Source organism: Toxorhynchites rutilus, chromosome 2 (assembly GCF_029784135.1).
Source record: "Toxorhynchites rutilus septentrionalis strain SRP chromosome 2, ASM2978413v1, whole genome shotgun sequence".
Classification (NCBI taxonomy): domain Eukaryota; kingdom Metazoa; phylum Arthropoda; class Insecta; order Diptera; family Culicidae; genus Toxorhynchites; species Toxorhynchites rutilus.
In genome coordinates, this window is record NC_073745.1 from 188,002,523 (window position 1) to 188,016,088 (window position 13,566).

At 41.1% G+C, this 13,566-nt stretch overlaps 1 protein-coding gene across 1 annotated transcript; it reads right to left on the reverse strand.

Annotated features, from left to right (window-relative positions):
* Positions 1-1,541: 1,541 nt before the first annotated feature.
* LOC129767551 (NSFL1 cofactor p47) lies at positions 1,542-3,181 on the reverse strand. Its single transcript, XM_055768561.1, has 4 exons — positions 2,951-3,181; positions 2,093-2,886; positions 1,906-2,040; positions 1,542-1,854 (listed from the first exon to the last, which is right to left on the reverse strand). The coding sequence occupies exons 1-4, from the start codon at positions 3,176-3,178 to the stop codon at positions 1,722-1,724; spliced, it is 1,290 nt and encodes a 429-aa protein (XP_055624536.1). The 5' UTR covers positions 3,179-3,181; the 3' UTR covers positions 1,542-1,721.
* Between the last annotated feature and the right edge of the window lie 10,385 nt (positions 3,182-13,566).

Consider the following 13,566-nt stretch of genomic DNA (forward strand, 5'->3'; position numbering starts at 1 on the left):
TAAACTCTTCATATGAGACTTCGTACGTATCCAGCTCGAATATGCCATTTGGAGTGAATACAAGTGGGTCTACGGAATCTTTATTTGCACGCATAACTTCGCAAACAGAGCGAAAGAATTCGGGGAAAAGTTCACACTTGTCCGTGTTTGCGACTCTTTGCTCCAGGGGTAAGTAGGTTGGAATGCCAGTCTCTTTTCGTTTCGAATTTACAAAGTTCCAGAATGATTTTGTATTTCGTTTGAGGTTCATTTCGATAGATCTGGAGCATTTGCAGTAGAGTTGGTCGTTCAAGTACCTTTAACGACGGCTAGTTATGTGAAAGACAATTTTATCAGGAAGAGAGCGTGATCTGCGGAAGTTCCTATGAGCGAGTTTGCTGATCTTCTCCTTCTTCGCAATTCTTCATTCGCCACGAAGGTATCTTGAGCGAACGGTTAAACGGAGCACAATGGGCAATTGCCAGTCGAACAGAAGCAGCGAATGCTTGGACCACAATGTTAATGTCATGGCAGTTCAAGACAGAAGACCTGTCGATTCGGCATAATACGGTAGAAAATCGTGCGAAGTCGGTTTCGCCAAGTTATACCCCTGAAGATCTAAGACATTATTGGTATATTGCGTGGGAAAGCTCAATGTGACCATGAACGGGTAATAACATTCATCGATTGCAATGACTGAGTCGTTTATGTTGTCAAGCGTAAAAGCATCGTCTAATGGTTTACTGATAAGTGAAAGTTCCATAATGTTGTCAAGTTGTTTAGGTAGACTACTAATTTGACCCAGATGGCAGGACTGATATCATCGGAAAACACTGCGCCTAATCGATTGACGGAATATAAAAGTGAAGTGTGCAGAACACATAGTCAGCGAAAACAATCATCGAATCGTCTGCGTTAGTCCTGGATGCAACCGACTCCAAACGATCAGTATAACGCCTAATAAACAGCACGTTGCTCGATTTATCCAGGGGAATGTATATAGCACCAACAACAATTTGCGTTTTCCAAAGGGAATACCAACCCACGCATGTTCTGCGTGATGTTCACAATGTTCCGCTAGAACGAAAGTTCTGATTGCGACAGTTCATTCATGGGAATCCATGGCTTATGGCGGGTTTACATTAGGGAGATCTATAGCTATAGATGGACTTATTCACCCGAAAACAGATGTAAACGGGTGAGAATATATATGATACACTTATTCGAGGTATATATGTATACAATGTAAAGAATAAATTCAGGCATATGTAAACGCTGGTGAATTTTTCACTGGTGAGAAATCACTAAAGTTGGATACAGTTCTACTTCAGGTGTATAAATTCACCGAAAATATGAATTTATACATTATATAAGTTCACGCTAGTGTAAACGGTTGTTGCGATTTCTATAAATCTCATCATATTTCTACACACGAATATATAACTAGTCTAAACCCACCCTTAGCTTGTAAATTGATTTTGTGTAATTTGATATATTCTGATGTAGATATCACCTAGCTTCAGAGACACTGTAGTGAAATGCTGTGAGAGAAAGTTGTACAATTATGCTGTTAAATATGGAAATGATTTTTATTCAGATTTCAGATATATGTCGATAAATGTCCTCCCGTCTGAGAAAGATATTACAATAACGGCAAATCCACTTAAATATGCTACGTTTGGTTCCTCACGACAAAACTGGTGTTAGTTTACCTGACGTGTGAATCATATTCCTTAAAAAAACTACTTCAACCGCTGCATTATAGCTGCGTTCAGTAATCCCGCTTCCTTCAGTGTTTGCGAACCATCCGCTAATTCCTTGCTGGGGAAGGTTGTCAACAGGGCGAAACCGAGGGACGCATAGTTCGGCCGAGCACTGTAATTCGAAAGTTATGACAAGTTTATTGATAAATAAAATAACACATACCGTATGACATATTGTCGAATGTTATCAACAGTGTGATTTTGATTGAACCGGGCAGACAATCGCGATCCGTCTGCAAGTCTGATCTGCAATGTCGTCGTCGGTTGGCTTTCATCAACGGCCAACTCTGAAACAGCTCTAAAAAGGAGATAAAATATATGAATATGAAGGAAGATGAATCAGTTCTTACTTCTTTTCATTATCTTCGTTATTCGTTGGTGTTGCACTTGTACTTCCGCTTTCAACTACATTTGGTACCGGACTACCCAACGTTTGGCCACTTCCACCAAATGGTTTGAATGGAGTAGAGCGTGCTGAATAATCCTCGTGACGGTTATCCTTCAGATCTAAGTGTATCATCGCTGGTCCCTTGGAACGTAGCTCAGCAGGAATTTCACCTCGCATAATTGACTCGAAAAACGCTTTGTTTGCCGCATCCTCATAACGACGCAGCTCTCCATCGTTAATTGAGAATCCCTGTCTCCACAAAGTCAATGTTACAACTTCATGATTATGCCCAGAGCTGTTGCGACTTCTACCAGGAACGGCCTGATGGTCATTCTCAGTTTGTCCTAGTTTGTAGCCAGTTCCGCCGTATAGTGACGAACTCGAGCTAGAACTGGTATCAGGATCGACGGTTTCCATTTGCCCTTGTTGAGCCGAACGGAATATTTCTGAAACATAGTCTTTAATAGGATTCTTTTTTGGGGGACCCAGCACTTGCTGTCCGGAGCGTTCTGAGCCACCAGCATAGAAGGCTTGTCCCTGCTCCTCCTCATCTTCCGATGATGAATCATTAAGTGATGACAGGGTAGCAAAATTTGATTTGGTAGTTTTCTTTGCTCTGGGCCGTTTACTCGAGCTGGAAAATTGGACCATCTCCGTCGGCATATTATCGTCGTCCGAGTCATCATCCATGGGAGCAGCTGCACCATCTGTCGGGTTATCCTCGTTGTCAGCTTCATAAAAACTGGACAAGGCAACCTGTAATTTTTCCAAACACTTCATGAAAGAACGAGAATGTTTTTTTTTTAACATTGTTACATACTTGCAGCTCTCCGTTTGCAGCGTCCAAATAAAATTTCGCACGATCTTCGGAAACTCCCGTTACATCGGCAAACTTTTTAATCTGTTCTTCGTTGTTAGACATGTTATTCCAGATAGTCAACAGTAGAAGTTTTTCAGAATGGTATTCTAACAAAAATTCTTCTCGATTCGAATTGTTAGCACTCACGATGATTATTGAACAAAATTTTATTGTGGAATGACAGAACATAAAAATACGCTTGGGAATGTCATCGTCAACACAACAAATGGATGCATGAACGCAGCCCGACGCTTATTTTTTTATTATTGTCATACCACAGACAATCATAATATGCGCACACTGCTCAATCATTTTATATATACACTCTTATTAAAAAAATGGTATATGTGACGACTTTTTGGCAAATACTTGTCTTTTAATTTAATTTGTTTATTTGGACTATAGGCTGTAAGCCCGTTAGCCTTCTTAAAATTAAACGTGAATACAGAAAACATAAAACATACAAACTTAGAACTTATACATTCAGTTGGTCTCTAAAATATAATCTTAATCTTCTTCGAATTTCTTCTGATGTCATATTTACAGAAACAACATTTTGCAGCACGTTGAACTCACGCATAAATCTGGCTGTCGGTTCATGCTGGGTGTAATTTCTGTTCCTCAGGGGTGGGTCAAACATCCTCCGTCGACGAAGAGAAACGGGGCTGGTGTTAAAACGGATCCTGTCGTAGAGACGCGGGCTTTTGATCCGTCCGTTCAGTACGTTGCAAAAAAAAGTTACGTATGTAATGTTGTGCCTGCTGCTAATGGTATCCAGATCTACCAAACAGCAGAGATCTTTATATGGTGGCCGGGATTCTTCTCTCCATCCCAGATTTCTTAGCGCAAATTTCAAGAACTTCTTTTGAACATTTTCAAGTCTTTGAATATGTAGATCGTACTGCGGTCGCCACACCACACTCGCAAAATCGAGTTTGGATCGTACAAGGCAGGTGTAGATTTTCAGGATTGCGTGCGGATCGGTAAAGTCCTGCCCGAATCGACGAGTGAGTGGAAATAATTTCAGCGCTTCTTTGACAATACGCTCTATGTGGCAATTGAACGAAAGAGATCGATCCATCGTCACGCCTAAGTCACGAACATTCTCTACTTGTTGTAGATTCGAACCTCCCAGTCTATAGTCGAAGCTTATTGGCTGAACTCTCCTCGTAAAAGTCATAACGGAGCATTTGTTGGGGTTTACGCTCAATCCATTGTTCTCGACGAACCTCGCAAAATTGTCCAAATCCTGCTGAAGCAGATGACAGTCAGCGATGTGTTTCACTGGCTGGAAAATCTTTACATCATCCGCGTAACTAAGCACTACTGCGTTGGTCAAGAGTGATGGAAGATTATTCATGACCATGACAAACAGGATAGGCCCCAAATGACTTCCTTGTGGAACTCCTGAGTGGACACCAAATGACCTAGATGAATTATTGTGTACTTTCACATATTGCGTTCTACTCTCCAGATACGTCCTAATCCATTCAAACATTTTACCGTGAATGCCGAAATCAGCCACTGCGCACATTATGCTGTTTATCCCTACCACATCGAAAGCCTTGCTCATATCTGTATAAATACAGTCCACCTGATACCCTTTGGATATACTGTCCGTGACGGTAGAGCAAAACTCGCATAGGTTCGTGACAACTGACTTTCCTTTCAAGAAACCGTGCTGTGTTGGTGAAACACGGTCGGCAATACGTTCGTAAAGGTGGGAATAAACAAGCCGCTCGAATAATTTTGGCATCGTCGACTGGATTGCAACTCCCCGGTAGTTTTCAGCATCCGAACGAGAGCCCTTCTTATGGATTGGAGTAATATGGGAAATTTTCCACAACGGCGGGAAGTAACCGGACGAAAGTGAAGAATTGAATAAGGTAGTCAGGGGTTCAACAAGTTCATCCTTGAATTCCTTTAAATATTTTGCGGGGAGTCTGTCTGGTCCTGCTGACTTACCCGAGTCTAGATCCGACAAGCCTTGTTTCACTTCCCGATGCGAAAACTCCAACAAGTCAGCGGTCATGAAGATCGAATTGTTGACTGTACTTGGGTTGTAGTCCTGATAAACGCTCTTGAAGTATTCCGCAAAGAGCTCGACTGTCTCCTGCCCGCAAGTCGAAGATCGGTTACCATAGGTTATAACCTCCGGAATTCCGTTGTTGTTTCGTCTGCTATTCACAAACTTCCAAAAAGATTTCGGATTTTCCTTTATCCCATTCTGGATACCATTGATGTAGACTTGATACGCTTCCCTGTGTAAAACTTTGAACGATCGCAATAACTGTTTGTAAGAGGCAACATTTTCCGGCGTAGAATTCTTTTGCAGTTTTTTTTAGCGCTTTGCGTTTCTCTTTGAGAACATGAATGATAGCCGATGAAAACCATTCCGGGTACGGGGTTGTCGATCGCGAGCGGTCCCTGTAGAAAGGGGCAAACCTTGCGAAAACGTTGAACAATACGAAATACAACGACATAACGTTGAAGTCTGTACTGTTGCATACAGTCGTAAAACAATCGAGTCTACAGTGAAAAACGTCCAGTGAGTTAAGATATTCGAACATTGATGCGGCGTGTTGCTTATGTGTCTCCTCATCATGTTCAAAGTCATCTGAAGATATGAAAATATCGTTCCACGAAACATCCCTTAGTGCCTCCTTAACCAGCGCCACATCCATTAGGTTAAGATTTAAGTGCTTTCTGGACTTCCCAACTTCTATTTCGCGCAGTGTAGCAACCGCAAACGTCATATTCATAGCAAAGTGGTGAATTTCATGCTTAATAATCGGCTCCGTCACAGCAACATGGCATGTTTCGGTGTCAGTGGTGAATACTAGATCCAAATATGTATTGTTTTGGTTCGATATATCACACACTTGCATCAATCCAAACGTCGAAAAACCATCAACAATGGCTACTTCACTCTGCGAAACAATTCGCTCAGGTAAGAAAAAAGAGTCATTTCCTTCTTCAATGTACTGATTCCACCTTAAATTCGGTAGGTTGAAATCACCTGGCACGAGCACCGTGTCACCCGGCCGAATGACGTCGATGACGGAGCTAACAAACACAACGAACGACTGATATCGAGAAATATTCGAGGTAGGTGGAATGTATCCACAACACAAAAATACGTATCCATTCAATGTTTTCATCTTAACACAGATCGCTTCATTGTTTTCAGCTCGAGCAAACTCCGTGCTGACGATAGAATGATGAACCGCAACAAGCACCCCTCCGCCGGACCGTTTATCGCTGTTGAGTGAGTTTCTGTCGCAGCGATAGACCGAAAAACACGAAGGAAACAACAAACCATCTTGCACAGCAGAATCCAAGTAAGTTTCTACAAATGCATAAGCATCGTAGTCTAGTTCAAACGAGGATAAATATATGTGCTTCTGTCTTTCGACCCCTTTGATACTGTTCATGTTTTGATAGTATATGCTAATTACTGTTTTCTCTTCCACAGGGTTCCCCACGTTCAACGGACCAACAGGACGACACTCTATGCGATCACTCACAACAGACAGAGTAGGTAGAGTTATAACATTATTTCGTACAGTTTCAGTAATATTTGTTTCATGTCCTATTTCAGATTCCTCACACAAATCATTGTTACTGCTGCATCGCCACCGTGGACTGAATGGGAGCAGCGAGCGGTGTGGAGAAACAGTCACGCTGCTGTGAGGAACTATCTCGTTGCCGCTCGTCTCGAAAAATTGTATTCCGCTCGGCACCCACAAACTCACGGAAATAAATTCCCCTTTGCCAGCTTGATGGCTGCATTGCCTTTTCTTTCCACTTCATTGCAACTCCAATCTTAAATGATATGAAGGAGAGTTGGTTGAGATCAACTCCTCTTCGGACCAACTTTATTACTTCCACAGGTTCATTCATTTCAAGATTCCGTTTTACCAAACTCGAGACTTCCTCCACAGTGGCGTGTGGAAAAAATCTCGACAAGAACAGCCAAAATTTAGGCTCTCGTGCAGCGGTGTGCACGATTGGAACAGACACAGCGGGATCTGGCTCTTTGCTACCACAAAGCGTACGGGTGGCATCCTCTTCGACTTGTGGCGGGTCGACTTGGATGCGGGGACGCTTTGTTGATCTTGGTTGAATTGTCGGCCAAGGCGAGCGATTAGAAAGACCCAGCTGTTGTTGTTTTCCTACAATTTCGTCTATTTTGTCTGCATTTCTCTTTATCTCACCTCGCAGACTTTCTAGCATTTGACTGTGTTGACCCACTACCGCTTGTAGCAGGTCATTCGAAGAGCTCAGAGCACTGCGAAAGCGACTGTTACTCATTACCTTTCTGCAAGATGGGCACATCCAATAGATCATTGAGCTTGATCTGATCTGGGCCCATAGATCCGCGCTTAGATGTGAGCATTTTATGTGAAACGTGGACTTGCAGAATCCTTGGCAAGAAACCACATCGTTTTCGTCAGTAATAGTGACGGCACAAGCATGACAGCGCTCCTCCATCTCACACCACCGATTCTGCCTCTCCAAACAAGAAATTCACAAACACTCCGAGGTGCACGGATATATTGGACGTTATATGATTAACAGAGAACAAAACAGAAATTTTAAAAACTCAAAAACACTTAAAAAATCGAAAGTCAAAACAAGACAAAACAAAGTGCAATTGAAACAATAACAATGCATTGTCATACGAACAGTCAAATTGGTTGTCAAAACAGAATCCAATAATATATCAAGAGAGATCCAATGATTAGGAGCGGAAAAAAGTGTTAAGTTTCTTATAAAAATCTACCACATAAAGAAAGTATTGTTATTAAAGGCAAAAATAATCGAATAATAAAAAATGAGAGAAGAACATTTTGTCATTGGTTAACCCTCTACCGCCCAAGTTTTTTATTTATCTAAAAAAACCTCCTCCACTTTTATCTCGAATTTCCGACTTACAACATAAATACTCCTAGCAGAAAGCTGCCAGCATAAAAACAATGTGTATGTGTGATAGATGAAAATATTCTAAAGACGTTCTAGTGGGGGTGAACATTGAAAATAATATCCGAATAATTTGAAAAGAGGATCCGCGGATCCCGTCTAAAGGCGGGCTTGGGCTGTAAAGGGTTAATGCTAATGTTCAGGGGGTCTTCGTAGCAACATTGGTTGCGCGTTCGCTTAGTAAGCGATCGATCGTGAGTTCAAAACTCAGGGCCCTCATTGACCGTCTTTGGGATGGAGATGGAGCGATGGAGATTGATCCACGGTCGAATGAAGATCGATTCATCCATACAACTGCTCTGCTCTGCAAGAAACATCGGGCTGTTGTTCTATTATAGCTATATAACACAACCATGATCATATCAACTGTCTCCGGTGTTCGGTGGTCTAACTGGATAATGGAAGAACAGAAGGAATACTCTTGCGCCTAAATCAAAATCAAAATCATAAGGGCTGACATTTGATCATGAACTGAAATTTCAGTATTATTGAGATGTTCTAAACTTAATTACAATTCAATTTTACTTCTTTACAAGTTTACTGTTTTTTTAAAGATTTTGAAGAGTAGAATTTTATTATTTGACATTTTTGACGTAGAACTACGTCTTTCATTAAGGGTGCCAAATCAGAAAACAGGTCACGTTTCTATGAAATAAAGTTAACGTTAATAACTATTTTTGCCACGAACGGATTTTGGCGATTTACATACTAAACGAATCGGAAATTCCCTAAGATTTGTTTAATATGCTATACATTAGAATCCCCTGGTTTGTAAATGGTTAAAATTCATAAAAACTTTAAGCGTTTTCATTTTCTCATACATTTGTTCTGTCCATTTGTGTGCTTTCCCGAACAGAGCTGTCAATAACGAGCAACTTATCGACGACCAACGAAGGGGAAATCGTAGGATTTAAAGTCTCCGTGAACAAAAAAAGTAGAAGAATGAAGGAAAATACTTGCCTAGAGTATAAACAGTAGATCTCGCTGAGGCAAATTTTCATTCAGCATCGGACTGTTGAGCAATCCAGTTCACTTTGATTTCGCTGCGCTTCGATCTAAGATTGGAGCCCACCAGTGGTAATCCAACTTGGATATCGTCGTGTGGTTTTTTCAGTTCGTTTCTCGCGTTGTTCGTATCGTGTGTTTTTCTCTCCGCGTCATAAATTGGACGCTGTATGATGAGTAAGAAGAAGAGGAAGGCAGGCTCGAGCCCTGCAAAAAACGAACGCATTGCCAGGGCAATAAAATTTCGAGGCAAGCGTAAAGTAATGAGGCACGCGATGTTGGTGCAGTGAAAAGCGCTCTCACTGAACCGAGCCTTCGCGAGTGTGACACCGAATCGAACAACAGCAAAGTAGGCGATTTCGGAGCGTTGGTCGAAAATGTAGACGCCGTTACCCAGGCAGCAACCAAAATCAAGCTCCCCCACCGGTGGTGAAGGCGGTCGCTCTTGACAAACTCATCAGCGAATTCGCATCGATGGATGTTACAGCAGGGTACAAGTTGTGTGGCATAATTCAGTCTTTTTCCAAGCAGTTGAAATTGTTTGTTTTCCGTCATCGTAAGGGCATTAAACTGACGTTCTGGCGAAGCAGGCGTTAAGGTTGTGCGCCAAAAATTATTTGTAGAAAACCAAGCATCTTGAATGACTTACTGGAATGTTATGAGTTATTTGGATTCGCGTACCAGTCGCAAATCTGCCTTCAACTAGGATTGTATTTGCGCTAATCTTAATGAATCATAATGAAGCAATGCATGTTTAGTCACCAAGAAAGTAAATGTCGTTCTGGAATTTTGTATGTGATTAGGTTTCGCTTACCAGTAGCAAAACTTCCTCCACTAAGGGTGACAGCTGCGCTTCTCTCGAGCATGAGAAAGTAATGCAACTTTTTTCGAGGCCAGTAATATTTTTTTTTATCCCTTTTGTTTATTTTAGGCTCGTTAGCATTTTAGCTGTAACAGAGCCGAATTTTTAATCGTGTACATGTCACATATTTATCATATCTATAATTAGCACATTACACAGTTGCCATTTTTCGGCGTTAGAGTATTCCCTTCTATACCATTGCAAACGGTACACATTTACACAGTAGCCATTTAGGCGTAAGAGTTTTCTATCTGTTCTTCCATTATCCAGTTAAGACTGGACAGCGGAGACAGTCGTTGATCCATTGTTGAGTTATTTATAGAACAGCAGCCCGATGTTTTCTTGCAGAGCAGAGCAGTTGTATGGATGAATCGATCTTATTTCGACCGTGGATCGATCTCCATCGCTGATGATTGTTGCGTGGACGTAGTTATTCTGTAACAACACAAAGATGGTCAATGGGGGCCCTGAGTTTTGAACTCACGATCGATCGCTTACTAAGCGAGCGTGCAACCAATATGGCTACGGAGACCCCCAAGCCAGTAATATTAACAGAAGCGTTTCTTTGGAGAATAGCGCAAAATGATGAGAAGCGTTTATATTTCTAATAATTTCAAGTCACCACTGTAATGGCTTTGTGTGCATGCTATGGCGAACGCTTGTTTGGCGCTTGGTTTACGTTGTACGGACGATACCTAGAGGTGCGATTCCACTGAAGCAATACTAAATAACATGTAACATGATATTTGATACTTGCAAGTGTTGTCATTGTTGTTGTTTCCATGCGGTGCCAAAGATATATTGATGTAGGTATAAGATGTGGAATAATGGTGCTGGTGGAACAGGTATATAATCGACTGTAGCCGAGTCTATGTTTATTGCGAAAAAGGCCACCGGAATATCGTTCGAGGTTAATTTTCAATGCATTGACATGAAATAAATTGCGACTAATCAGCTAGTGTATTGTCTTGCGAGGGCAAGAATGAATCATCAATCAATTATCGTCTACTGATTCTACAATGAAAAAACCATTTCAGAGATTATTCTACTAAGTAGTTGTTTCTAAAATTTCACAGCATTATAGAATAATATCGGAAGGTATAAACAAGCGATTTATATAAAATAACAGCGTATTTCTACGTCACCAATGCTGTCGTATCTTGGACACAACCTCCTATAATTTTTTCTTTCGCTCAACAACTAAAAAAATACGAATTACACAAACTACAACATTTGGCAAACAATTTTAATATTTTGAATCAATGTTTCCTGAATTTTCGATAGAGTCTCTCAGCTATGTAGCAGAAAACTTTGTGACGTTAGTTTTCAGCAGAAATATATTGTTTTTTGGTGAAATTCTTATCAAGGAAGCTACTGAGCAATATCGCGACGAGCCAGTGATCATCGAGCATTTAATCATCCTGCAAATTATTCATCTTCTCGAAAAGTTCCGTAAGGCAAGCGATGTGTGCTTCCATATCTCCACCTTTCTCGATCCTGAGGCGACAGATTTTCCGCATAAGTGATACTTTTGTCGTAAGTGTACGTTCGACATGAAATTTCTCCAGTTTTTCCCATGGCTCCGTAACCTGTTGGCCAGAGACAGTTTTAGGATTTTTTGAATGAAAACACGTGGTTTATCACGGGAAAATTAGCATTTAATGTAGAAAAGTAAACACACGCGGTAACAATTTTGTGGCGACTATAAAGTGTCAAAAGAAATTTATGCACTGAACAAGATCATTTAATGGTTTCCATATTCATGACAAAACGACCTGTGTTGCCAAACACAACAACATAGATTCCATCTGCTACTACATCGCCGTTATGATGTTCGTCGTACTGTAGCTTCCACCTTTTAATCACCCTACACTCGTTAGTGAGAAGATTACTCTCCGAATCTAGACAAGTATCGGCTTGTGGCACATAGTTTTTGCGCCTGTGGTTAAGCTTCTCGTAAAACTACAGTACGTTGTTTGCGTGGTACAGATGTTCCATCGCTTTGCGATCTCTGTCTTCCTGCTGACGCTTTTTCGAGCGGAAAATCGAGTTTTGCCTGTTTCTTGCATGTCTGTATCTCGCTGCATTCTTCTCCTCAACTAACTGCATGCTTTCGGCGTCAAACCAGTCATTTCTTCGGTTCGGACCCATCGTAGCTAGTGCCTCCATAGTGCAATCAATGACCGTACGAACATTTATCCGGTACGAACATTTATCCGGCGAGTTACTCGTTTCGAAATGCGAAATGTCACCCCAGCTTCTTATTGGTAAAATTTGAATGAAAATTTTTACTTGATTTTATTCAATATCTTAAAACGCGTAGCACTGAACCTTTACGCTAGTCATAAGATTTAATGTTTGCTGGGCACATTCAACCTCAATCGATTGAATTTCAACCTCAATCCGCTTTGATTTGCAAGTAGTGAACAAATATCATACAAAAATTATGTCTAAAGATAATTTTATATTATAATGGTAAATTTTGGTGAGAATATCTGAAAGTTCATAAAAAATAGTTTAAATTAGGGTCAGAACAACGTACTTCTAGTGGGTAAATAACCCCAAGAAAAAAAATTCCTGCAAATTTTAGCAATTTAAAATAGCTTTGAGGGCGACTAATCTGATACAGAATAGTTGGCCTCATACAAACTAATGTCGTATCCAGATGTCGACACCATTCCGCCGTCAACGCGAATTGGTTAAATTTAAACCACCGAGAGAGATAATAAAGTGCGCAACACATACAACGTCTCGTCACCGTCCTGTCAACTATTCTCTTGGACTTATTTTTCCGACGTCGAAGTTTCCGTTATCGGTGTATGTGAACGCGATCATACGATTTCCATGGGAGAATATTTGACATTTCATTCGTTTACTTCACCATGATGGGACGTTATATGCTGAGAGAGAGAAGCCAGCTCGCGTTTGTTGTGATCACTCTTATGTCAGCGCAAACTAGTCACGGTGAACCAAGGGGAAGTATTGATATATGTAGAAATTTCAACATGACATTTTTTTGCAAGATATTTTATGGTTGGTAACCGCTTTATTCGAAAGATAAAATTTCTACGCGTTATATGTGTGTTACTTATTGATCCAAAAATATGTTTCAATAGCTCAAAAATTTAAATTGAGATAGCTCAATAGATAGCAATAGCTCAAATATTGAAATCACAAGATTCTGTATATAAGCAGGTGCCAGCTCGCAATTATAATTGTACAGCGGTTGGATCATGTTGTCGCTGCTCAAGATTGATATGGCGAAGCGAAAGAAAACGCTGATGAACGGAGTCACCACCAAGAGCATGTTTGTGCAAACGAAGGGCACTGGAGCGTCGTGTTCGTTCAAGCAAGGTCAAAAAGAAGTTCACCGAAGAGAAGGATAGTACCGCTAAGAAGGAAGGACCAAGGAAGCGCCAGCATCGAAAAAGGCCACCTTTTCCGGGAATAAGGGCAGGGCATAGAAGCCACCCGAAAAATATCATCACTGCTAGCAAATAATCTGCCGCTGCTATCGGGAGAATAGAAAACAGTTACTGCTGCAAAAAAAAAACAAACTTGCCGCTGTTAAGAAGGCGACCAGCAAGAAGAAAGCTGCTGCTACTGCTGGTGTGGCTGCCCGAATGCAAAATTCAATCACATTCTCAAAAATCGCTGCATACAAGCCAAAAACGCCGAAGCCATAGAAATCAGCAGTAGCTTCGAAAAACCTTCCGTCGCCACACAT

Bases quoted from the DNA above. Each gene is read 5' to 3' on its own strand.
- LOC129767551 (XM_055768561.1), bottom strand. From the start codon at position 3,178: ATGTTCTGTCATTCCACAATAAAATTTTGTTCAATAATCATCGTGAGT. The intron at 2,041-2,092 runs GTAAGAACTGAT...TCTCCTTTTTAG, and splicing joins AACGAAGATAATGAAAAGAA to AGCTGTTTCAGAGTTGGCCG. The intron at 1,855-1,905 runs GTATGTGTTATT...TTCGAATTACAG, and splicing joins ATTCGACAATATGTCATACG to TGCTCGGCCGAACTATGCGT.